We start from the raw sequence: 27,343 nt of genomic DNA, 5'->3' as shown, positions 1-27,343 counted from the left end.
GAAGATCTGTGGCTTTAATTAACTCTCTGCTAAAACAGTCTACCCTAAGTTCCAGATCCATGTAGACACGTGTCATTTACATGGGAACATTTAATATGGATATTTTAAAGTATGCTGCGTTGGTTTTCATGTATGTACACAAGGGATAACATTGCCTTGAGATTACAATTCATGTTCCTTTTGGTCTGAATGGTGATACATTTTTAATTCCTCTTGAGTACAGGGGCTTAATTGTTTGACAGGGGGGGGGGGGCTTGACCATGAAAGCGTCATAGAAGCAGGCTGAAAGATGCATGTTCTTGGATATACACAGGATGTTAGATGTTTTTCTTGTACAGTGTGCATGGGGAACGCATTGCTTTTTGCGTACCATATAGTGGGATCCTCCCCAGAGGCCTTGATGTACAGATTTCTCGTCAAGAGATGGATGCATAATGGCTTTTTCAATTCTTGATAACATTATAAAGATGTGGGATACTGGACTGTTAATACATGTAAGACAGATTTTATCTGTGATATTTCTTATGAGACTGTAAATATATATATATAAGCCCTGAATGCAGACATGTTGATCATGCATCAAGCTAAAAAAAAATATATATATGTGCTCACCAGCAGGTCTTACGAGTTACTAGAAAGTGTGGCTCCTGTGATCATTCATATTAATTTCCCTGCATGACAGTTTATTGTTACTAAGGTGTGGACAGATTAAGGGTCGTCTGGTGTGTCCTGCTGTGCATCGAAAAACTACGCACACCACCTTCAGTTTGTGGGATGGTCAGCAATGGATGGACGAAATTGTCGACTTGGTTTAATATTTTTTCTTTTTAAATATACACTCTGACTTAGCCATCTGAAAGGGTGTCAAGTGATTTCAAGAGGAAAAACTGGCGGTTGCATATCAAATCACACATGGAAATAGAGGCCACACAGCAAAAAGTTTTATTTTGTTTCTTTGGGAGGACATCACATTCTGCAAGCATGAAAGCAGGTGTTAATATTTGAAAGACAGTCATCTTAGAAATGTCAAGGTTTCAAACATTTACCTGCAACTTCCAATTCAAAAATCCATGTTGGTTACCATTTGGTCCTGAAAGGCAAACGTTAGTTATCAGGCATTGGTTTAAACGGGCATTTAGGAGAATGAAGTTTGAAGCTGTGCACATACCTTGGAGAGTACCTGGTGTTGGATTGTCGATACTTTGTTCGCTGGTAGCTGTTTCTGGACTGGCTTATATAGCTTTGAGCGAATGGTTCACTCACTCTCTGGGGAGCCAATGCTTTTCTGAGGCTAGAAACTGGTTTTGGCATCTTTCCATAATTTTGCTTTGCCTGTTGGGCTCTTTCATTTGCTGGGTTCTTGGGGAATGAGGGTCCTTTTGGTGGTGGAGCAGATCCTGTTGAAGTCCCCTGGCCCGCAGCTTGACCATACCCTCCTGCAGTATTGGAAGTGTCAATATTCTCAGATGGATATTGAAAGACGTCTTCAAAAACAAGATGAGGGATGTTCCTTGAGCCACTTTCCCGGGAGCCAAGGTTGATGTTCTGGTTAGCCAAACTACGACCACTGATTGCTGGCTTAGGCTGCCACGACTCAATGCCTGGAGACTTTACAACATTGGATGTGGAAGATGGTGCAGGCTCAAAGGCGGCTTCACCAGTAAACACCACAGCTGGATAAGCAGGCATACCATTTGTAGAAGGACTTTGCTGAGAATCTGCAGGAGCAATCAGAGGGTAGTTGGGGCTTAAAGGAAATTCAGGTGGGTTTTCAAGGTTTTCCAGGACCCAGTCTGTTGAGCCGCCATTAATAAGCCCCTCTACAGCACGAGCACGTTGTGCGTTTAGTTGAGGTGTGGCTGAACCAGAACCAGGTTGTTGGTATCTTGGGTTCGTGGGGAATGAGGGCCCTTTTGGTGGTGGAGCAGATCCTGTTGAAGTCCCCTGGCCCATAGCTTGACCATACCCTCCTGCAGTATTGGAAGTGTCAATATTCTCAGATGGATATTGAAAGACGTCTTCAAAAACAAGATGAGGGATGTTCCTTGAGCCACTTTCACGGGAGCCAAGGTTGATGTTCTGGTTAGCCAAACTAGAACCATTGCTTGCTGGCTTAGGCTGCCACGACTCAACGCCTGGAGACTTTACAACATTGGATGTGGAAGATGGTGCAGGCTCAACGGCGGCTTCACGAGTAAACACCACAGCTGGATAAGCAGGCATACCATTTGTAGAAGGACTTTGCTGAGAATTTTCAGGAGCAATCGGAGGGTAGTTGGGGCTTAAAGGAATTTGAAGTAGGTCTTCCTGGTCCCAGTCTGTTGAGCCGCCATTAATAAGCCCCTCTACAGCACGAGCAAGTTGTGCGTTTAGTTGAGGTGTGGCTGAACCAGAACCAGGTTGTTGGTAACCTGGGTCTTCATAATATGGATATCCATACTCTGTAATAGTAACAATTTAAATTACAGAATATATTCCTTCAGCCAAATGTGCCAATCGAGTTAAGTCACATTACCTCTTGTGATTGGTAATCCTATAGTGAAGTCACACAGCAACAGACAAATCCAGGAAACTCTGCACGTAACGAAGAAACATGCAATTTAAAATATGTTCAAGATAATTGAAACAAATGAAGTAAACATCAATCAAATATACCTGAAAAGTGGACCAAGAGCCATGGCTGTAATCTGAAAAGCAGCACACCTTACTCTTCAGAAGCTATGGTTTGAGACACGCAGCTCACTGGAGTTGAGAGTAACCTGTGTATGGTTAGAGAGCCCTCTGTGTCTCTATTATATCCAGTTCACTTAACGAAGCCCATTGGCAGCACCTGGTCCCAGGGCAATCAGAGACCAAACCATGAACAGGTGTGACAGCTAGACATCACCTCCCATTGTTTCAGTGTGAAAGTTATCCTTTCAAACTCTGTTATACTGAAACGTTTTCTAGTTTTGCTTTCTTGAAGAACACTTTTGTCTTCAATAAATACCTTTCCTTACATTTGACCTAGCATTTTGCACATAGCAGCCAGAAGGCTTGTAGTTCACCTAATGCTTCTACAGGGAGTCAGCGTGCCCTGAAACCAACACCATGTTGCCAACATCTTTGCTAGTATAACATTTCGCCCTAAACATCTGATACTGTGGCAGGAGTGAAAGGTATTTGCATATTTGCAAGTACCTAAATAAATGCATGGCTCTAATTCCTCACACTTTCTCTGACAAGATTTTACAGCTTAGAGTAAAAACTACAAGATATTGAAAAAGGCTTTATCATCAGTTTGAGGAGGGCCCAGTCCGTAGAGCTGATGTGCATTTGAGGTATCTCAAAATGGGTGGAATGAGCAGAAGCAAAATAGAAAAACAAATAAATACTTTAAGTTGTATATTTTTTTGTTTTTGTTTCACGGTTCTGCCACGAGCTCACAAGACAGTTTTGGGTACGACAACGTGGGGATTCCTGTTGCTCACTGCACTACAGTGATGATTAACTCTCTAGGCTAGTGTGAGTCCATCTTGTGCACACTAACCTATATTTCCACCAAATGTACCAGCATGTGTGTTGTTCTCGTGCTAACTACTGTCATGTAATATAGTGATGATGCAGTAAGAAGATCTGTGGCTTTAATGAACTCTCTGCTGAAACAGTCTACCCTAAGTTCCAGATCCATGTAGACACCTGTCATTTACATGGGAACATTTAATATGGATATTTTAAAGTATGTTGTGCTGGTTTTCATGCATGTACACAAGGGATAACATTGCCTTGAGATTACAATTCATGTTCCTTTTTTTCTGAATGGCGATACATTTTTAATTCATCTTGAGTACAGGGGCTTAATTGTCTGACAGGGGGGGCTTGACCATGAAAGCGTCATAGAAGCGGGCTGAAAGATGCATGTTCTTGGATATACACAGGATGTTAGATGTTTTTCATTTACTGCAGTGTTCTTAGAATTTCTGTACATTAAATGTAATCTACTTTATATAAATAAAGTCATCGAGGCGCTTTTACAAGTACACATTGGTATCATACATGTACTGTGGACAATACCCACAGGAGCAAATCCGGGTGAAGTGTCTTGCCCAAGGACACAACGGCCTGACGCAGTGGCGGCAGGAGCGGGTTCCGAACTGGAGTTCCCCAGCACTCCCCCTTGATCTGATGATCGGATGCACAGACCACTGCGCCACCCGTCCCCTAAATATCCAGTCACCGTAGCGACCCTACAAGTTGTGACTCACCACAATATAATCAAGAACCTTGTAAAAAGTATACCTTACAATTCACTGTACATTGTACACAGAACATTGGTTAGTGTGTACATTTGAGATGCATGCAGTGTTTTCTTTGGCTGTGACATGGTTCACTGTGGAGAATATGCATAAGTGATACATCCTGTCATATGGACATGCTGAGTTAAATCCCATACACCCATTACAATTACATACTCGACTTGGACGTCACTACCCTTTCCTTTCCTCCCTCACGCTGTGCATATTATACAGTATTTTCTTTAGTCCCACTCACTCTCATTGTGTGTTGGTTGTACTTTTTTTTAAACAAATTGTGCATATACTGTTTGAAAAAGGGAACACAAACAAGTCTGTTTATCCTGAATCTTATTAAGAAGTAAATGTTTAATTAATTAAGATTAGAAGCCATATTTAAAAAAAGTGAACCATGACTTCTTGTGAAGAATGCTAATTGAACTTAAAATGTTTCAACGCATGTATGTGCCCCTTGCCACTGCAGAATTACCTTTTTTTTGTAAAACTATTACAATATAAATATATTGAAATTATTGTCTGCACGTTATTTGTAAAAGTGAGATGATTAGCGGCATGTACAACATATGTATTAGGTTAATAGATGTCATGATTTTCTCCCCATATGTCAAAATTGGAAAATATTCACAATGGAACCACCACGTCTCACCGCAAACCCACCTTTTAGGAATCCCCAGAGTGATTGATGAGTGTTTTCATTGAGTCAAAGGATGCAGAAATAAATTATAGGTTGTTGTGTTGCAATTATGCACAGCAGATAGATGGAGGCGTTCAGCACTTCTAGCTCCATGTGTAAGTCCTATTTTAATTCCTTTTTTGACATGAGAAAGGATAACACATGAACACTGGCTGAGTCAAATCCAAATATGACAATAATATATTTTAATTACATTTCAAGTTTGACTTGTTAATTCCCACAGGAAAACCATTCCTGCCCAAATTTCACAGGAAAAAAAAGTGGTGTGAGTGTGAGTGAGTGTGTTTCAGCATTGGATCGTTTGCCACCATGTTGGATGCTCTGCTCTCCCCCCTGCCTTCCCCTCCTCACTTGCCTTTGAAATGGAGCGTCTGTGGAAATGACTGTGCCATCTGGAGAGTTGAGAAGCCATAGCTGCAAGGAGAGCACTACGTCTGGACACTAGAAAGGCAAGAGATGGAGGGAGAGGCGGTTGGGAGTAGAAAAAAAGACAAATGAGAGGATATAACAAAGTAGAGTGTGGAAAGAAGCTGAGGAGGAGGAAAAGGTGAACCCATATGTATAAGACTACATAAACACAGGAGAATTTGCTATTGAATGGGTGTGAGAGTGTGATGGATGATGAAGTCAAAGAGACCTTTTACACATTCTGGCTTCTTGCTGCAGAGTTTTGGCAAAGATAAAGCAAACAGTGTGACTACTCAGAGCAGATAAAAGAGAGCAGAGTGAAAACAGTGGACGGTATTATGTCTAAGTGATGACAAAACAGGTTGTAAAATGTGGCCAAGTTTGTAGGGTATGCTGAAAATCAGATTTACTTAAGCCAGTTATAAAATACTTTTTGTCTGGCTACATGGGGACAGCAGTAAGGTTGTGAGCATTGTACTGATATGGTGAACTTGACAGCAAACTGCCTATTTACACATCCAGAAGCAACATTTCATTATGTCGAGTCATGTTTCATGATGAATGTTAATCTACTATCACTAAATGTTAGCTTTTTGTTGGTGTCTACCAACGTCAGATTAAAATGTATGTCCCTTCAGTCTATTACGTTGTAAGAAAAATCCCTTTAAAGTCAGTAAAATGTAGGTTACATTTCCGTTATCTTAATTAATGTGAGAGTTTTAAGTCAAGGTTTAAGTGATTTGATATCAGATCATGCAGCGAATACAGTCTAAAATGACTGTTGGCCTGCACCACACACCTCCTCCACGCAAGTTGGTTAGATCAGCAGGAAGATAATGAGGGAGGAATGAACACATTAGAAAACAACCACGCTGTGTTTGGAGATAAAAACTAAATGTTTGCCAGTTGACATCCTACTTGAAGCCCTAAGTCATACTTTGGCCTTTTTTAGAAGTGTATTTTTACCAGGAAAAAGAGAGGTTTAGACACTCCTATGTTTCTTGACATGTCCTTGTATATACAGTATAGAAAGAGATAACACAGGGACACTGCAGTAGATCATAGAAAAGGTATGTTTTATTAATTGTGTTTTTTACTAACCCAATGGGTGCAAGTGAAGATAAATTGTTCTGTAGTCCTTGACAGTGCATATAATAATTGTTTTCTCCTAACTAAACATCTCCCTTTGTAGACATCCAGTATTTTGCTTGAAGACATTTCAGAAGGCAAAATGTTTGCTGTCTGTTTGCTCCCTATGCTGTTGGCGTGAATCATCTCCATGTTGTTTGCTGTTCTTCTTAAGTCCGCTCTCTGCTTCCATGGTGACATCTCCGTTACTGCAACCAGCCTAGTTTGTTGTTGTGTTTCGAAATATATTTGCATACCTAATGCAGCCAATATGCCTACTCTCGTTTCCAACCCAGTGAGTATTTACTTCTTCTCAAGTGATTACGATGAGATCTTTATCATGCGCAGAGATGATGGTGTTGGGGGTAAGCTGCTCACCACTCTCTGGGATATTTGTTACCCCTGTGGGTGACATCATGTATGTGTCAGTTAGCATGACGATTGGCTGACACATGTCTCCAAATAGATTGTCACTGAGCCCTAATGGCAGTGTAGGTGTTGAGCCAATCACGTCCTCCGCTCAGAATGCAACAGTGGACCTCATTAACCAATCAGTGAGCAGAAGTGTGGGGGTTTGAACACATTAGAGTAAAAGCCGGGCAACTCCTCATGGGAAACCCCAAACAAGAAATTATGCAACTGCTCCTTTCAAGTGACGCGACGCCGTGCATTGAGTGTAACGATAGCTTGGATATGTTTAATTAAATCCTTCTAAGATCTATGCCGTGTTGCTTTTTTTGGGGGAAATTATGAATCTCCTGCCCACATTGTGGGTGTTTTCTCTCTGCAGTTTTCAACCTGCCACATTAGTTGGAAATATTATTATTTTAAAGCATTGCTCTGTAAATCACTTATAATAAGTTAAACATTTTTATTATAAAGTTAAATCTCATTAATCCTGAATGGAAGTCACTAAATTCGATTGAAACTCAATCTCAAACCTTGAACTATCTGAAAAGTATTTCAAATGGTAATCCAAAGGTAATTACAGCCAACATGAGGTTCAGAACGTGAAAAAACGAGAAAATCAAATGCTTAATCATGCTTTATTCGTAGCAGATCCCTATAATGTATTTTGAATCAGTTTCAGTATAGTAAGAGCAAAACATCAAAACTACATGATGATACAATCCTTTCAGTTTCACATAAACTTAATTGTGGATATCTATTGAAACATATCAAGCTTAGCATTAAATCGTATACTGTACATGTCAGCTTGGGAGGGACTCATTTATATAGGCTGGTTGAATGTAGAGAAATCACTGACACTTTATATATAGTACATACAAAACCCTCTCCCTGCTGAACGACATTTATTCCACCAAGAGTGGAAGCTTAGCTGGCCAGGATAATTATGTGTAATTCTGCCTCTGCTTGCCTCTGCTCCACTTTCAAAATGTCCCTTTATACTATAGAGTGTTGCCCCCTCCTCTTCTCTGAATCCCTTTCTTCTCCCTCCACTCCTAAATCCTCACTAGCAACACAATGTACCATCTCTATTTTGTTATATGTTCCCAGCTCCTCTTTTGTGTTTTAATGTTATCAGGTTGCATTTTGAAACCACAAATATACAAACCACAAGAAGGATTCCCAGTTTATTCAGTATAGATTAAATGTTTTAAATTTGAGCAGTTTCTCTGCCCTGCCTGTGAGCTTTACCAGCCAGTAGTGTCGCAACCTGTCAAGAAGTATTGGCTCTTGCTTTTCTTTGTCTGCATTGGTGGCCTGTCAAATTGAATAGTAAAGTGTTTTTGATGTGTGTGCCAGCTAGCACTCCCTAAAGACAGAGCAACACAAGACCTTGCTATGTGTCTGTCAACATAAGGGGATGTCCAACCCAGTCTCACAAACATTTTTGTAATAACTACGTTGGTCCACAACTTGGGACGTAGTATTTCTCCAAAAACGCCTCTGAAATTGTAAGATCCCTTCCGAGTGTGCTTGCTTTTCTCTTTGAAAGTCATCACAGAACGGCATTGTAATACACGGTTCGGCTGCATTAAATATTACATATCTGCCGTAGTTCTCTATTTATAGAGCCCTGATGAGAAGACTTCTAGACAAACATGAGGAACTGCCGCCAAAACTGAAAATGTGACGTGGATCATAAATATATCAGCAATTAAACAACATCTTTCATTTATTTTCACACAATACGTCTCCTTGCAGTATCAACACTAGTTCGGCTGACTTTTATATTTGAACCAATTGGTAGATAGGCTGTATTTACACCATAACGGTGATATAAAGGGACACCTAGTGGTTAAAGCATGTTATTGAATTTCATTATTTTTATTATTAGATATTAATAGGATCCCTATAAAGTATATTCATTACTTGTTATTCTCTACTAATAGTTAATTAAAGACTGTATATAATGACTATTTTGCATATCCCTTTCAAGATTTCAAGATTTTCTAAGGTTTATTGACATATCATATAGGCCTACACAACTATGGTGTAGTTCTGCATTGAATGAAAAACGTGGGTCGCAGGTTCCTCAACAGTGCATTACAAGACATCTATCAATATTTGTGTATACCTCCAGCAATGTTAACTAGGTTGAAGCACTTATTTTAACTGATATTATACATATGTATTAAACTCTTATAAGATGTATGTAGATAGTATAAGAAATGTGCAGAATATGACAGTTTAATGGTGGAGGTACACACATATTGATAGATGTCTTGTAATGCACTGTTGAGGAACCTGCGACCCAAGTTTTTCATCTCCGACCTTGTCAGGTATTGAACAATCAATAAATAAAGAACACAGAATTGTTGAATATAAAACACAGAATTTGTGTGGTTATACTAAATGATTTACAAATAAACACCACTGCATATTTACAACTGTTACACATGCTGATGTAACGCAAATGTTTCCAACTGGGATCAATAAAGTATATCTTATCTTAAGATGATCGATGGCTACTGCCATATTTGCACAATGTGCCTCTGAACCTTGACAAGTGCATGTTTCAGGCTTATCAATTAACAACAGGAGGGGTCACAGACATAAGACCAGCTGTTAAATAAAGCTCTTCTGACCTTAACTGTCATGTGGGTATATATTAATGCTGCCCATTATAGGCACAAGCAATTTTCACCCATCTATTAATTATATGTTTTAAATTTGAGTGTTCCTATCCCCTAAACCTCCAGGGATGTACACAGTTTAATACTGGCAACTTCTTATTATGGGAAATACGAAAACATCTTTTAAAACTACAATTCCCAGTAGACATGCCATAGAGAACATGTTGCAAAACACAATAGCCAGCATGTGTAGTTCTGGGGACGGAGTGGGGGAGGGGGGACGGGGTGGACCCGTTCAAATCCAGTTTTGGACAGTGTGCCGTGGTTCCATCCCATTTCAAAGTGCTGTTCGACGCTCGGCGTAACCCTCGGAGCACACTCAAACATCCAATCACAGAGCTTGAGGACTATCAAGCGAAGCTGAGAGAATACTTACTTCCGGGTGCAATATTCTCGAAAGCAAATGAGCAGCTCCGACCCTCGGTCCTGACGGACTCCAACTTGTGTTTATTAATCAAACAAATAAATAAGCACAAGGATAATTATGTGTTATTGTTGAGTAAATGGAGAATTGCACAGGGGAAAATAACGTATCTACGCCACCATTTTAGATGCAGATTTTGTTAAACTAATACGTTTGCGCTGGGACCAACACTATAAATTGACGGGGAAGGGGGTAGCAAAAAAGATAACACCATTAAACAGTTACACAACATAAGAGAAATAATATCGATAGCAGCGTCCCTAGCAACCACCTTGGTAACAATGAAAATGTTGCATAGACACAATTTCCTGAAGTAATCTTCGTAATAACTAGCAAACTAAAGATCATGTACATCCACTGCACACATAATCTGAAATAACAACTCATATTTCTCGCATCAAATGACATCAAAACGCATTTTAATGGCCAAACTAACCATAAAATAGGCATTTTCCACCGAGAATAAAACGAAGTTCGGCCATGTTTTTTTTTTCTGCAGGGAGAAATTTGAAGATCACGTGACATAGACGCCAGCCATTGGAATGAATGATGAAACAAAACGTAGGGATCTTACAATATCAGAGGCGTTTTTGTAGAAATACTACGTCCCAAGTTGTGGACCAACGTAGTTATTACACGTTTTTGTGTGAGACTGGGTTTGGATGTCACAGTCTAGGTGCTAGACAAAGAGCTCTCATTTAAAACTCCTCACTGTAAAGAGGGGATAAGGAGGAGAAAGGAGGATTAGGGAATGGATGACGGTGGTGGGAAGTGGAGAGGAGATGTTTGCTTGAGATGTAGATGCGTTTTTGTGGAAGGTTCGCTGTAAGTCCTTGCGTTTGCCATGACAGCTTCATATTGGATTCTGTTAACGTTTTTCCAGTGTGAAGAGGCAGAAATTCTTCATCTAAATTACAACTTTAAACACACACCAAAATATAGCTTTCGTTGTCATTTCTGCAGATCTATGTTTATCGTGCTGTTATTGGGGACCACTACTAGGGGTGGGTGATGTGAAAAAAATCATATATTCCAATATTTTTAAAGAAATATTGTGAAAATAATGTAGACATGGCCATAGATGTATCACAACATATTTACACAATGAGCAGTTATGTGGATATTTTTTGACTAAGTGGGTAAAGGCAACTTTAGTAAATACATAAATCTAAATATTTTGACTATCATTTATCATTCAAAACCAGGGACAGAAAACCCTTACGATATTTTCAGTATCCAAAATGTTGTAATGAGATGTTATCATAAAAACAACAAAAAAGTGCTCGGAGTGCTTGGGGGAGCCTCTGGCCAGAAAAATACATTGTTATGAGGACGTAACAGCATACTTCTCTTCATAACTTTCTTCATATTTAATGGCGAATGTTCTGCCAGCATGGTGTTCCAGGGTTACCATACTGTAGTTACAGTGCAAGGCCCTCATTGCCAAATTTCTGCTCACCAACCGTTGCTGAGCTTGACCCTTTAATAATTATAACCCATATCATAACACTGTCAGAGCTGGTTGATGTCGCCAGGGAAAAGAAACTTTGGGGCTCTCTGCTGGAACTGCTACCCCCGCGACCCGACCACGGATAAGCGGGAGAAGATGGATGGATGGATGGATAAAACTGGGACTTGGCACCACTTCCTCAGCTTCCTATTATACTAATAGAATGGGTCTCAGTTAGGGGTGTAACGGTTCACAGAATTCACGGTTCGGTACGTACCTCGGTTTGGGGGTCACGGTTCGGTACGGGTTCGGTACAACAATAAAAAGGAAAGTCCCAAATCCATAATTCCAGGTTTGTTGTTATTTATTTTTGAACAGTTGTGCAAGTTTCAGTATACAAATAAGGAACTCTAACATTTTGAATAATTAACTGTATTACAAAAAAAAGCATAGCAATTGAAAAACATATGCCAATAGTTTCCAACTATATGTTATGCTACGCACGAAAAGTTTATTATTATTCCGCCGGTATTTTGCCGCGCTTCTCCTCCCACATTCCACATTGCAGAAACTCCGTTCAAACATCAAAACGTTCAGCTCGGTCGGGTATCGAAGGCTATTACTTTTCTCATTCATAACTTTCATAATTCCAGAGATACATCCCATAATACATCACATTTTTAACATTGAAGTCAATGGAGAACATCTTCAGACTTCAACAAATCTTCATGCGACTTCAACAGCTAACTGTTCATTCATACTTTCACTGAGAAACCTCATTCCAACTTTAAAATGTTACACATCTTTCTGACATTATTCGTGTAAAACCACTTTTAAATCTGATTTTTACTTTTAGAGATATTAAACATTGTTCAGACCTTGTTAAAGACGTTTTCTTCAGATTGTAACATTAACTAGAGTGCGTGATGTCACAGCTAGAGGGTAGAAAATCTTGAGATTTGCCTTCATATTTCTTTTTTAAACTGCCATAATTCCCAAACCCTACATTCCTGAGACATAATTTTTCATGACAAACGTAGGAAAACATCTCGTAGCTTGAAAAATGACAAATAATTAAGCAAAAAATAATTCAACAAAATGCCTCTTGAGGGCATGAAGTGACAAAAACATTCAACATTCGTACATTAAAGCGCATTGTAATTTCAGGCTGATATTTCCTCACGGTAGCAGCTGCACACCTTTAGTTAAACTGCCAAAAAGGCCACATTATTAACCCGAAAGTACACAAAAATTACACTTCAGATACTCAACTTCCTTGACATGCTTCACGTTTTGAAATGTCACAGATATCTGTTACGGTTCTTCCACAAAACGTTCACGTGTAAGAGGTTTATCTCTCATTCAGAACAATGGAAACCTGTGAACTCTGCACACCTCGTTAGCTCAAATATAAACACCTGTGTCATGGAACACGATAATGTCATCACTCCAACTGACATGCTCAGAGGAGCAGACTTCAACAGTCCAGCTGTGAAAACATCTCTGGGACAGTTTTGAGATTTCTTCAAATGCCGTTGCCATGGCAACACAATGCTCGCCTTGAAACACGGTTTTCTCATAACTTCAGTGAAAATACTCCAAACAGCCCAGAACTTCACAGGTTTGGTAACAATGCAGCCATCAACGCATCCAAGCGTATTATGGGGTGTCATCAAATGCCGTTGCCATGGTGACAGATAATTCGCCATGAAACATGATGTCGCTGTAAGTCCCATCAACACGGTCCAATCGTCGTCCAATCTTCACTTGTATATCACCGGTCCATGCCTCAACAGCTCTACGCCTAATCTGAGATCTCACCATATGCCGTTTCCATGGAAACACATCCCTCGCCATAAAACATGATGTCGCTATAACTCCTATGAAAATGTTCAAAAGATGCTCAAACTTCACATGTGTGCCAACAGTCCAGCCGTGAAGACATCTACGGGACAGTTCTGAGATTTCTTCAAATGCCGTTGCCATGCCAACACAATGCTCACCATGAAACACGGCTTTCTCATAATTTCAGTGAAACTGCTCCAAACTAGGGGCCGATATTCCGCATTTGACCGATTATCGGTATTGGCCTTTTTTTTTATCAAATTGCCGATAAAACGTTGGCTCTGATGCGGTCGTTTCTCTGGCTGCAGTCACCACTCTGTGTACACGAGCAATGTCCCGGGAGCCAGCCAGACAGGCGGGACCTTCTCAGATTACAGGCAGGTGCGAAAGAACGCAGACACAGACTGAAGCAAGCAGCGGCGCTGAGCGGCAGAGCCATACATGTGTTAAACCGAAGTTCAATAAACATCCCAATCCCCTATGCTGAAGTTGCAAGAACACCACGATCTTATTATCCAATTCTATCAGTTACACAGGGACGCGGGAAGTTAGTCAGAGTTTGGGGGTGCGTGCAGTGTCTCGCAGCGGAGTAACTGTGGTGCGGGGAGGGGGGCTGCGAGTGGAGCCTCGCAGTTTTGCAGGTTGATATGTGAAGCTCATTATAGCTAACATGTATCTAGCAAATGTTTAGCAAAATATTAGAAGTAATAATAATAATACACTTAATTTTTCTATAGCGCTTTTCTTGAACCCAAGAAGTGAGAAGAAGTGAGGAGTAGTAGTAGCCTCACTCTAGAAGTGAGGCTACTAGACTAACGTTAGGTCTACTGTAATAGCCTCACTTTTAATAGTTTGCAAAACATTAGCTAGCACTAGTCTTTTGCAGTTGCTAGCAGCTTATTGGGATTTTATGCTAGATAGACAGGCATTGTTTTGATATAATAAATTAAGCATTATTGTTAGGTAAGCATGTCAGCCTGCAGCCCAACTTCTTGTCTCTCTCTAACTCATTGCAGATGGCTGCACCAAAGAAAAGGGCACAGAGAGGAAACCAGTTGTAAGATGTCTAAAAGTTCATTTAACATAATATATGCTTAAATGCATTTCAAAGAAGTTGTGTTGAGTTGTGTTGGAGTTTGTGTTATTCTACATTTTGACACCAATATTTTCTGATTTGACTGCAAATGTATATCGGTTCCAAATATCGGTTATCGGTCTCCTTGATTACTAATAATCGGTATCGGCCTTGAAAAAGCCATATCAGTCGATCCCTACTCCAAACGCCCCAAAACTTCACAGGTTTGGTAACGATGCAGCCATAAACGCACCTAAGCGTATTATGGGATGTCACCAAATGCCGTTGGCATGGCAACAGATCATTCGCCATCAAGTTAGTTCAAAAGTTTGCAGTTCAAATATTCTGCTGCTTTTCCAATCCTTTTTACTTTCTTTTCTTCTCTCATCGCACATTCAAGCCCCCAGTCTTCATGTATCATTTCAATCTAAATTATTCACTTTCTTCTTCCACATTACATTTCAGCGTCAGCTTTTCAGCATAAAGCATTCCCACTAGCAATTTCTTCAGGAATTGCATTCTCTAGTTTCTTTTGGTCTCTCGGCTTTCATGTCTATTGTAGGGTGACCAGACGTCCCCGTTTTCCGGGGACAGTCCCTGTTTGTATAGGCCTGTCCCCGGTTGAAACTGTCGCCGGAAATGTCCCCGTTTTTTAATATACGTTAAAAACACATAGCAAGGTGAAATAAAACGGTTATGTCAGGAAACACTGGGTAAACAGACTGCGGTCAAGCCAGCCCCCACTTCGGAAAACACAGTCAAGCCAGCCCGCACATTGTATTGCGGTGCGCGAATATCCTATCCATTACGGTAGAGGCCTGTAAAAACTGCCTTCAAAATAAAAGTGTTTACTTGGTCAATAACAAATATACCTAAAAAACACACCAAACATATTCATATATACTGGAGCTTAAATTAAGAAATGTATACTATATAATGTGATCAATAATAATTTAAAACAAACTACGTATAACTACCACATTATAACTGAGTTAATGTAAAATGTAAGTATACAGTTATGAAGACATATCTGACATTTCCACTGGGTGACTAATTTCAATTGATGTTGACACCATCTCACAACACTCCTAAAATAACATTACTTTCGGAAGCACAATTTAAAATGTATGCTATTTAAAATCTCAAATTAAATCTATTGTCCATCTATATTTTGATTATTATTTAATGGAAACGGTCCATAATCAAAGAGTCATTCGAAGTCAATCCAATACTTATTTCACTTCAGGGTGATAGCAGGAGACCCCATCTAGTCAATCAGAGAAAATCAGGACGATCTGATGTAGAGTTTCAAAATAAAATACTTTTGAAATCTCATATATGGGCTATCGTCCTTCTGTTTTTATACAAGAATAAATAAAAAACTGTCAAATTATCAAAGACTTATTTCACTCCAGGGTGATAGCAGGGCACCCCATCTAATCACTCCGAGAGAATCAGGACAATCTGATGTAGAGTTTCAAAATAAAATACTTTGGAAGTCTCATATATGAGCTATCGTCCTTCTGTTTGTATCCAACAGTTAAAATGTTCAAATTAAATTGAACCAGAATAGTCCCCCTTTTTTCATTAACAGTGAAGAAAATTGGATATGTTAGTGATATTTTGACCGCAAAACTCAAAATGTCCCCGGTTTTAATTTAGAAAATCTGGTCACCTTAGTCTATTGGCTTCTTAAAAACAGCGGGGATAAGCTGTTGAACTGCTGTTCTCTTTTGCCGGGCTCCGGTGATTGGCAAATCTGGCTGATGCCTTCTGATATGATTTAGCATGTTTGGCGTGTGTTACCATAAGGATACCGCACCGCTGTCAACGCCGACACACCTTCCTTGTCCGATCCACCACTTGCACTCCATCGTTACTGTAGTCCACAGGGAACCCGAAATGTTCCCACACAGCTGATTTAAAATAAGCAGGTGGTTCTTCTACTGTAGCTCCTGTGTGTTATCTGAAATCGCCATACTAACTTTTCTTATTCTTGTATTTTGTTTGTTTTGTTGTGTTTTCTTCTTGTCCTTCATTTGTTGTTTATGGGCGGCTGGCAAACAGCTTTTAGGCGCAATACCGCCCCCTGGATTATAAATAGTGTAATTGATACTGCCCTGACTTTTTTCCCACTCATAAAAAAAGGCGTATTCGTCATGTGACTGCATGTGCCGAACCGTGACGTCCGAACCGGGACGAATACGGATACCGTTACACCCCTGGTCTCAGTAGCTGTGACAAACAGTGTTGATCCAGTGTGGGTGAAATGTTTGTGATCTATAGCTGAACAAATATAAATGAATTGATAAAATGCCAAATCAGCCACACTTTGCGATCACACCCCGGAGCACTGGGAGGAGACTATTTCATAGCCAACTCACGAGAGACTTTTCCCCCATTGTCGGTGCATCAGTGACCGCCACAAGTGCAATATTTTCTGTCTTAGCAGATCATGTCACAATGTTGTGCTTGCATAACACAATGTCATCTGGTGACATTAAAAGGGGTCTTTTTGGAGGCTTGGCAGCATTACTCAGCGGAGAGTGGGAAGTTAATTGTCATGGGAGCTGCTGTGTGTTTTTGCTGAGACACAATGCAGTGTCATGAGATGACATGCTGTTCCCACATAATCTGTGTTTTAACAAGCAAAGGCAATAGGAGCAGATGGAGGGCTTGGAGGGAGGAAATATGGGGGGAGAGAGAACCATGGAGTTACTGGAAGGATGGGTGATGCTACCCTCGAAAACGTGTTTGCTTTGTTGTTGGTGTGCATAAACCACAATAGAGAGCAATGTGAGAAGTCACAGCAATGTGATTTAATCTTTTTGTTTTATTGTAAAGGCAATAAGAACAGAGAGAGCCATGACTTGTTACATGATGCAACAACTAGCAGCTGGAGAGTTACCTCAAACATGTTGACAACCTTATATCACACTGTTTGAGCATCTGTTGGAAAATGACTCCCCAGTATATTGTCAGCATGTTTTTGTTCTCATCCACTTTTGATGTAATCGGTCCATTAAAGAGCAGTAGTTATTAGCGTGGTTTAGAAGGAGCCTGCTACAAGACGATTCAGAAGCTTTTATCATCTACTCATAAGGTTGGTCATCCATACAAATTCAAGAAAACGCTAACCTCTTTGGCTGTAGTTATTATTAGTTGAAAATGAGGAATGATGAGGTCTTTGTATAAAGGACGACATAGTGCATATAGGGGTGAGGCTATCGTGTATGGATTTGTTCATAAACACAGGACTTTTACTCTAAAGACCGGTGTTCACTTGTGAAATCAAGACTCTGATTATCTAAAGGTACAGAAAAAATAGTCCTTACTGACTAATCCAAACCATAAACCTAAAACAAGCTGTTTTATTTTAATTCACAAGTTGAAGTTTAAACTTACATATAAGGACATGTTTAAAACTATGCCTGTTAAGTTTCATTTGAGCAATGCCCAGGTAGTTGCAATGGCCCATTTGACCCCATTTGAACATTTGTAATGGCAGTGATAACACATTTTAGTGACCATATTTATTATAAACAGTTTTTCGTCGTATTTATCTTGGATTCAAATTGACCTATGTACATGCTGACACAGTGAGCTGATAGTACAACATATCTTAAGGGAGCATTTTCTTAAGCCTGTGCTCTCAGCAAAGCTGACAGCATGTTAAACCTTTACTCCTAATACATAGTTCACCTACGATTTTTATCACAGCACAGATTAGAAGACCTGCTTTCCAGTGTCAGATATTTATCCCTATTGGTTGTTTAAACCATCGGTTGCCATGACAGTATAACATATGTTTAGTGTAACTTCTTGTCTCAAACTCAAGGTGAATGGATCTATGATATAAGTGTGTATTTTTGTGTTACACTCCACCATTCTCCCCGGGGGAATTTAGAGCATGAGTGCTCACCATACTTCGTGTCACATACTCCAGCTGTGAATTCTGCGATGATTAGACCCACGGCTATTTTAGGAATGGTTTAAGTCAGAGGTATCAGCCTTGACCCACATAAGGTGAGCACAATGTGCACTCAGGAGGATTCTGAGCTCGCTGGGTGTGTGATTTATAGCATGGATGTAACAGTGCAGAGTCTTCAGGTATGATGCTCCAGGTACCAATGACCAAAAAGCCAAATCTAAGATGGGAGTCACGTTTCCATTTAGTAGGCCTTCTCCTCTCAAAGATGTTATATACTCTGCATGCGTACATACGTGCTGTAGATTCCTCTGGGAAGGTCATAGTAGAATGAAAATCAATAAACATAATATGGTGTCATCACAGCTTTGCTTTTACAAGAACTATAGCACATTTGTTCTATTTATGACACATTACAGGTGGCCGCCATGATCAATTTTTATCTTAAAATCAGTGGTGAACCGTGTCTATCACAACCGTGTCTAACACTCCCCCCCCCCCCCCCCGCGGCATTATAATGTGCGTCTTTTCACTCAATTGTCGTCTTGAAAAGGGTACTCGCAACAATTCCGCAACAACTTCATCTTCACCTGTTGCACTTGTCATTTCAACGTTAAAAACTATAGGTTACTTACGTAACCCCGGGCCTGTGAGTAACATGAAGTGAGATGTCTCACTATGGGATGCAAACAGAAGCATCAATCTCATTACGCCAATCCTGATTGGCTGGTGATCTTGACGTCAGCGTCAGGGGAAATCCCCCCCTATAAGTAGCTTGCGCCACGCATGCACCATTCAAAATAAGCACCTCTTCTCGCTTCACCATAGCAAGGAGGGCCGTCTGGTGAGACATCTCACTTCATGTTACTCTGAGGACTGGGGTTACGTAAGTAACCTATAGTTCTCATTCATAACACTCCGTTCGATGTCTCACTATGGGATATTGTAGCTCCCGTATTACCAGACGAGCTTATCTCGAAAATCACCGATCAACCAGAATTTAACAGGTAGAGCTCTGACTCAACAAGGTGCTCAGCACTGCTCGGGCCACGCTTGGAGCGGAGACGTCTAGCCTGTAAAAGCGGACAAAAGTGAGCGACGAGGACCAGCTCGCCGCTGCATAAATGTCTTGGATGGAAACACCCTTGCACAAAGCCCAGGATGTAGCCAGGCCCCGAGTCGAGTGAGCCCGCAGACCCGAAGGTGCTTGCAAATTCTGACTCGTATAGGCCAAAGCAATTGCCTCCACAATCCAGTGGGAGAGCCGTTACTTAGTAACAGGCTTGCCCTTGTGAGGTTTAGCCCAGGACACGAAGAGTTGGTCATTAAGACGAAGCTCTTTTGATCTGTCCATATATGTGTGTAAAGCCCGGACTGGACACAACAGATCCTGCTGCTGCTCCCCGGAGGAAACCAGCGGCGGAGGAAATGCCTCAATGTCAATTTGGGTACACGAACCAACCACCCTTGGTGTAAAGGCAGGGTTGGGCTTCAACAACACTCTCGTTTGCCCTGGGGCGAACTGAGTGCATGAGGGATGTACAGAAAGTGCATGAATATCGCTGACTCGCTTGGCGGATGCCAGGGCCAGTAACAGCACTGTCTTGAGTGACAGATGTTTCATGTCAGCTCCTTCCAGAGGTTCAAATGGGGTCATTCTGAGCCCATTTAAAACCACTGCCAGGTCCCATCAGGGCACCAGCGACCTGGAGACAGGGAGGAGCCTGCGAGCTCCCTTCATAAAACGGCAAACCAAAGGATGTTGGCTAGCCGTCTTACCCTCAAAGCCCACATGGCATGCAGCAATAGCAGCCAGGTACACCTTGATCGTGGAGAAAGCTCTGTGTTTATCGATCAAGTCCTGTAGGAATGATAAAATCACCCCGACAGGACATTGAAAAGAGATGTGTCCTTCTTGAAGGCACCACTCCTCAAACACCCTCCACTTACAGTTGTAAAGAGACCTGGTGGAGGAAGCTCTCGCACTCTGAATAGTGTTTATCACCTTCTGAGGGAGTCCCACTGTATTCAGATTGTACCACTCACGGGTCAGGCCCATAGTGCCCCGTGCTCTGGGCGTGGGTGAAGGATCGTCCCCCCCGCCTGAGACAATCTGTCCCTGCGTGGTGGGGGCTGCCATGGCTGCCCGCACAACAGTTGATATATCTCCGCCAGCCCGTATATTGCGGGCTAGGGCGGAAACATCAGAGTAAGTGTGTGGCGTTGCTCCTTCACTCTGGCCAGAGTTGGGGGTACCAGAGCCAGGGGTGGGAACGCGTACAGAGGACCCGGAGGTCAATCGTGTACGAGTGCGTCCCCGCCTAACAGTGCGTTTAAATCGTGCATTAAAGAGAACAGCTGTCATTGAGCATTTTTTCTTTATGCGAACAGATTTAACGCGGCTCCGCCGTAACGCACCCACAGCGGACTCACGATCCTTGGATGTGGAGTCCAGTCTGCATAGAGTGGTGCACCTCTGGACAGTAGTTCTGTCCGAGGTGCATCACTCCCGGTACCTGTGTCGCTCTCAGAGAGAGGAGACGTCTGCCGCTCCAAGGGATCAGTTTGTGTGCCAGTGTGTGTGACTGGAGATAACGCAACCTCCCTTGGCGGTTCATACACGATATCGTGTTGTCTGTCCTCACGAGGACATGGTGTCCTCTGAGAGAAGGCAGGAAGCGTTTTAGGGTGGGGAACACCGCTAAAAGCTCCGGGTAATTTACGTGCGCCCGCTGGAGGTCTCTGCTCTAGGGACCTCTCAACGGGCGACCCTCGTAAATACCCTATCAGCCTGTCTGACATGCGTCCGTGGTGACCACCTTCCGTGAAAGGACAGCACCCGTAGGCGCGTCCCGCACTAGAAAAGTCGGGTGTAGTGCCACTACGCATTACATAATAACCAATACTCTGGTTTAGTTTTATTATGAGACCCATGTTGAGCGGGTGCTTTACGAGGACATTTGTCTGCGTAATCTGACTCTGCTCGGCGGGCATTATAGATAAAACATTATGACTCTCTCTGGGCTTGTGAAAACAGATACTGTTTTGAGAAGTCCAGGTAGATGTCGTGAGTATCTCCTGCTGTATGCTCCTTAGAGCCAGCTGAGATGTCACGCTTACGGCTCCAGCCGGCACTGCGCATGCGCTTGACGGTGGTGCCTTCACAAACCCGTCAATAATCCGCCTTTTGAGAGATGCTGTAGCTGCTCTCAAAAGGGGAAGAATTGGCGGGCTGTTTATTGGTTTTATTGATTTTCTTTTCATTTTTTTGAGCTGCGCCCTCGGCCTGAAGCCTGGATGCGTCAGCGGCAAATGTTTTATGAGAGGAATCAATCAACATGTGACATGTTCTCTCGAGGCGGCGGGAACACATTCACGGAGGGGAGAAGGAGGGGCTGTCACGCCGCTCGCTTCTTCTTCCTCGACTGCTGGCCAAAATTCTGGGTTGGCTGAGCCTGAGCTGCAGCCGGAACCGGAGATTTTCTCGGCCAACTTGCCCTTGTCTCCAGCCTGGGCTGGGGACTCTGGGTGGGCTGTGACCTCTGCTTGACCGGTGCTTTAAACCGGGCAGAGTTCGCTTGGGTGAAGGACTGCTGCTGCGAGGGCAGCGGCTGGACCCTTCGAGGGAGGCAGAGGTGGAGTGCCTCGTCCTCCTTCTTCTTCGTCTCACACCTCCTTTGCATGGAGGCGAGAGCGAAGCCGAAAATTCCCTCGGGAACGATGGGCATATCCAGCACATCTTCCCTTTCTCGGTCAGGGAGGTTGGTGAGGTTGAGGCCATCTCGCTCTTTCCTGCACCACCATGATCCACATTACCTTGCCCGTGGCCTGGACGGCGCAGCGCTGGACACAGAGGCAAATGTCCGTGACCGCTGCCATCTCGTCCAGAGTGGCTGCTCCCGGGCTACCCGACAGGTCCTCGCAGAGCTCCGCTTGGTAGGCGGTTAGCAGCGAGGACACGTTCAGGGCCCTGGCGGACAGCGCTGCAGCTTTATAGGACTTTTCAGTCATTGTGGACTGAAAGCGGTCCGCCTTTGCTGGCAGGGTGGAGTTCCTGCTCGGGGAGGCCCACCTTCAGTAGAAGGTGGGCCGCCACCAGCGGTTCCATGGGCGGTATGCGGAGCAGGCCGAGCCTCTCCATTCCATCGCAGTCCAGGGAGGAGGCACCCTGGATTGGGACCTTGTTGCTGAAGGGCAGGTCTCTCCACGAGACCGACACTTCATCCAACATTTCTGGAAAAACCGGGAGGAGTTGCTTCCCTTTGCCCGCTATTTGGGGAAGATGCTTCCCCTCGTAGCCACGGAACATTGAGTCTGACCGCAGCGCATTTGCACACGGCCTGCAGGTCCATGCTCAGACCGGGCGAAGCTGGTGTGCTGTCGCCCGGGAGAGCAGCCCTCGCTCCAGGCTTTGCAGCCTGGGCCGATGACATGAAGGTGTCCTCTTCTTGTTCATCTGACTCGGACAGGAGGAACGCCAGGGCGTCCTCCTCATCGTCCTCCTCGTAATCCAACTCGAGGACATCCTCCGCGGGTGAGACCATGGTGAGGTCTAACCGGGAGCCCCAGCTTGATAAAGCGCGGGAATCCGTTCCCGCGTGTCTTGTCGTCACCGGGTCCCGGCCTGCCAGGGAGCGGGATTCCGGTTATGAGGCCATCACTGATAATGAGCCCCAGACCGACACGGAGAGGGGTTCGCTCTCTGTGGCGGACGCCCCCATGTCTTGACTGCCGGCCGGCGGGTCCATGGACATGGGGGGGGTCCTGTTCCGACAGGCTAGCTTGTCTCGCTAGCCGTCGGCGGAGGCTCTTGACTGTGAAGCGGACACAATGTCCGCATGAGCCGGGGTTGTCGATAGCGCCTCGGGTGTGTTCCACCCCGAGGCAGGACGAACAGACCTGGTGTGTGTCTGTGCCCGAGATCTTCAACCCGCAGTCGCAGAGTCGAGCCACAGAGTCCCTGACTCCTCTGGTGTGAGGGAGAGGGGCGTCCATCTTTGTTGCCTCGTGGCGTGGAGAGGGCCCGCTTTCGACAGGTGGGACGGGAAAAAAGGTATTACCACCTTGTCCTTAATCTGGAGAAAAAAGGACGGTGTGTGTCTTTTATTCCCGGAGAATACTGACTGGTGTGGCAGTATGCTCCTCTTTTAATCGTTTTCCCCTCCGTGAGGAAGAGAAAAGAAAAAACTTCCTCGCTACCGTGGTGTCGGTAGAGAGGGAGCGAGCTAGCAACAGGTGTGCTGCTAGCTTGAAGAAAAAATCGGACCTACCTTACTTTCTCGTAGAGAAGGGCGAGGTCAATTTTTAAGTACTAACAGCGTTAGTACTACCGTCTTCCTGCGAAGCAGAAGGAGTAGCCGGCTAGCGCCCGTCGACCGAAATTGTATTTTGGGTTCAGTCTGTGGACAGTGAAGCTTGCCCGGCTACTGTGAGATGTGCTCTGAAGCGAGAAGAGGTGTTTGAATGACACATGCGTTGTGGCGCAAGCTACTTATAGGGGGTGATTTCCCCTGACGCTGACGTCAAGATCACCAGCCAATCAGGATTGGCGTAATGAGATTGATGCTTCTGTTTGCTCCGCGATGAGGCGCATCCCATAGTGAGACATCGAACGGAGTGTTATGAATGAGAACAATAAAACTGCATGAATTGCTTCGTCGCATTCATCTATCCTCTGTCTCGAGCCAGTTAACTAGCGGGCCATCTAGAGTACACTGGAACCGAGGGAAACTCTGAAAGAATACGCCCATTGGTTACAAATCAATATATGATTGGTTGATCAAACTGTCAATCCAAACGTACGCTCTCATTCAGTGCAACGGCCAGGGCATTCGATCAAGGATGTAGAATACCTTGGTTGAAGGATATTCTACCCAGAGACCCAGAACAAGATCTAATTGGTTGCTTTCTTTTCCAACACAAAACCACTGAAATGCGTAGTGCATGGTCCGAGAAGGACAAACAAATCAACGTAACACTGTAATATTACAGATCAACAACACAGATACAATTCTCATTTATTCATTTTATATACATTTTATTTATATAATTAAATCGATTTTTTGTTTGTTTTATCTGAGTGTTCCAGGGTATTCTCTGAATACCTTGAAGGCCCTGACGTTTCGCCACTGCTTAAAATATGTTTAGAAAAACAAACTCTGCAGTATTCAATTGTAGCATCATGTTGTCATTTCACCCAGCCTCTGCTTAGGCTGCAATCCTTTTATTGTCATTGTTCATTAATCTGCCCTTCTTTTGTTTTTCATTAAAACATGTTGTCTATAGAACGTAAAAAAAGCAACAATTTATTTAATTGACTGTCTATTTTTTTATTTTCCTATCCTAGTTATTTTGAGTCAATTTATAAAGATGACACCTTAATACTTGAGCTGTAGCCTTCTGTAAATAAAAACAAGTCGTAGGGTGAAGACGAATGCAACTATAAGGAAAATCAGAGAATGAGTTGCTGAGATGGACAGATTGGACTTTCCCAGCCTCACAGTAATATTTGTGCTATTTCCATGCAAGGACAAAGATGCAGGGAGACAAGGGGAGAGAGAGGGAGAGGCAGAGAGTTAGAAAAATGTGTGTGCCAGTTTTCTATAGCGTGTGTTCCTTCCTGCTCCTGGGGTGAAGTGCGTGTGTGTGTGTGACGTGAGTGTGTGTTGTGCAGTTTGAGGGTCACTCAGTAAGAGACTGCAGGGCAGCTCTTAGTCATCCTCACACCTCGCTCCCTTTTTACCTGACTGTCCATCTGTCAACGTATTTACCACCAGAAACAGATTTCATGCTGTAAACAAATTAAAATATTCAAATGTGTACTTATGCATAAGGTCACAGAAAACACTACATTTTTGGAAGTGTTAATGAGTGTGGTATTGATTCTGAAGCTCGAAAGCTCTGAGCCAAGGAAAAGATACTTGTAAAACTTTAATGATATGCTGTTTTTTAATTGTTGTCAAAGACATCACAATCTCTTTTTAGGTTCTGTAGGGAAATCACATTTTACCTATGTAAACCAGTTAAATAGTTTAATGATTTAATCTTAAAATCATGTAATTTTAAAGGCAGCTTAACCACATTAAACCACGTGAATTCCAGTAGGAATTGTCTTTGCTTTTGTATCTACAATAATCCAACAATTAGCTTCTGTCTTATAAGAACGAGTCAGAATGAGCTCAATTATTCTGGGAAAAAGTTTATTCTCTTTATACCCAACTAGCTCTAGCTATTTTTATATGATGCATTTTCTCCTCAAAATGTGTCTTTAATGTATGTTTTTTTCACTTATCTTGTATGTGGACTTAGATTAACTATAAATAGGTTCACCACATCTAAATTAGATTTCATATTTATGGAAAGCATGCATGATTTGTTATATCCCGATGCATAAAAGCCCATTACACAGCCAAATATATGCATTGTCATCTGCTACTGCCAGCTAATGAACTACTGTGATAATAACTGAGACTTTATGCTGTTAATATTTCCTGGAAATACTCTAGGCAGACATTATAGGTGATTAAACACACCAACAGTGAAGACCTCTCTCACACGCACACTGTGTTTCTAGGAGGCTGCTAATAGACTAGAAGCTGCTTTGGAGGTGAACTGCTGGTTACTGTGCACTCTCTTTCAGATGTTATTAAAAGCTTGTATGGAAGCAAGGTTGTTTTGCAGTTTTAATGCACATGCAAACCTCTTCTTTTATAGCCTGTTTTTGTTGTGAATGCATGCATAGACAATCACCAGTGCTCCATACTCTCACCTTATTCACACTTGTGGGGGAAGACATGAGGGAGGACAGGAGAGGGAGACTGTCAAGTCTGAGGTTTCTAATTGAAGGTGTCATGGTCGGGTCTCCTCCTCGTCTTTCCCAGCCTCCTTGCTCTGCTCGAGGCAAATATAGCAACAGGCACCACAGGGCAGAATCAGCGGTTTGCTACTATGTTTTTTTTGGCATCTTGTGAAGTAGAATGGAAGGAATGTTATCTTTTGATCTGTTTACGGGGTCCCACGGATAGAATTACAAGGAGGAATCTCTCTTAGTTTCTGTGCTCTCTGTTGTTTGTGTGTTACATTTGGCAACTTCCTTTATTTCACTCTCATGTCTTTCATGACGATGCTTCGACAGAATAGTGAGTGAAAGCCAAAATATTACTTGATTAGATTATAACAGTCTATCAATTAGGCTTACAGCTTAATAACTAAATTAATGAAACCATTATTAAAACTGTTATCCTCGCTGCCCTTAAGGATATGCGTGGGTTTGAGGGGGTGGCAGCGTTTCTCACCAACTGTGTTGTTATAATATTTGAAAGCCTGCATTGAAGCAATAGATCCTGAGGATTTTAATTATTTCATGAACACAGCAGTATGGCCAACAAAGCATAAAAGCATACAAATAACTTTGACTATCCAAGTCGTTAATCCTCATTAGATGCACTTTTTATCTTCAGTCATCACTTTAACACATTTATATTGCTCTAAATCTCTATTCATACTATCTATAACCAGTAGTTTAAACGTGATATATTTTCTAAATGATGACACATTTCTCACCTAGTTCGCTATTCAAGCCAGAGGGAGGAAATGCTGCTGAAACCAGAGAGCTCAGTTGTTATGTATCCTAAGGGATCATGAGGACTGTTGCTGGCATGCCTTTTTAAAGAGTGAAAGAGAAGGTGAAGCTCAGCTCGTTGACCTTTGATAAGTCTCCTTTTACCTTCATTTAACTATGCATTCAAGGCTAAAGTATCAGCTAATTACAAGAGACTCACCGGTCCTATTTGGCTGTCATACTGCACCTACTTAGAGCACAAGGCAGTCGGGTCAGCCCTCTGCAATAAAGCACTCATCATTAATATGATAGTTACGAGGAAATACAAAACCACGTTTAATGAAAAAAACATGTAGTCAAAAGATGAATTGTAAGATAACAATCAAACTGAATAAACACATAAAGACATTTCTGCTGAGTACAACTGCAACCAACAAT

At 42.5% G+C, this 27,343-nt stretch overlaps 2 protein-coding genes across 3 annotated transcripts in view; one reads left to right on the top strand and one right to left on the bottom strand.

The window, feature by feature from the left end:
- The window catches only part of prkcab (protein kinase C, alpha, b), a 154,867-nt gene that overhangs the window by 9,889 nt on the left and 117,635 nt on the right, over nt 1-27,343 (top strand). The window lies entirely within an intron of this gene.
- On the bottom strand, nt 555-2,749 carry LOC117451161 (uncharacterized). The gene is made up of 5 exons (XM_034089313.2): nt 2,656-2,749; nt 2,516-2,574; nt 1,169-2,441; nt 1,047-1,090; nt 555-973 (listed from the first exon to the last, which is right to left on the bottom strand). Exons 1-4 carry the CDS (start codon nt 2,676-2,678, stop codon nt 1,078-1,080), a joined length of 1,368 nt encoding a protein of 455 aa, XP_033945204.1. The 5' UTR covers nt 2,679-2,749; the 3' UTR covers nt 555-973; nt 1,047-1,077.

This window comes from Pseudochaenichthys georgianus, chromosome 8 (assembly GCF_902827115.2).
Source record: "Pseudochaenichthys georgianus chromosome 8, fPseGeo1.2, whole genome shotgun sequence".
NCBI classification, from domain to species: Eukaryota; Metazoa; Chordata; class Actinopteri; order Perciformes; family Channichthyidae; genus Pseudochaenichthys; species Pseudochaenichthys georgianus.
This window is presented reverse-complemented; position numbering and strand designations above follow the sequence as displayed.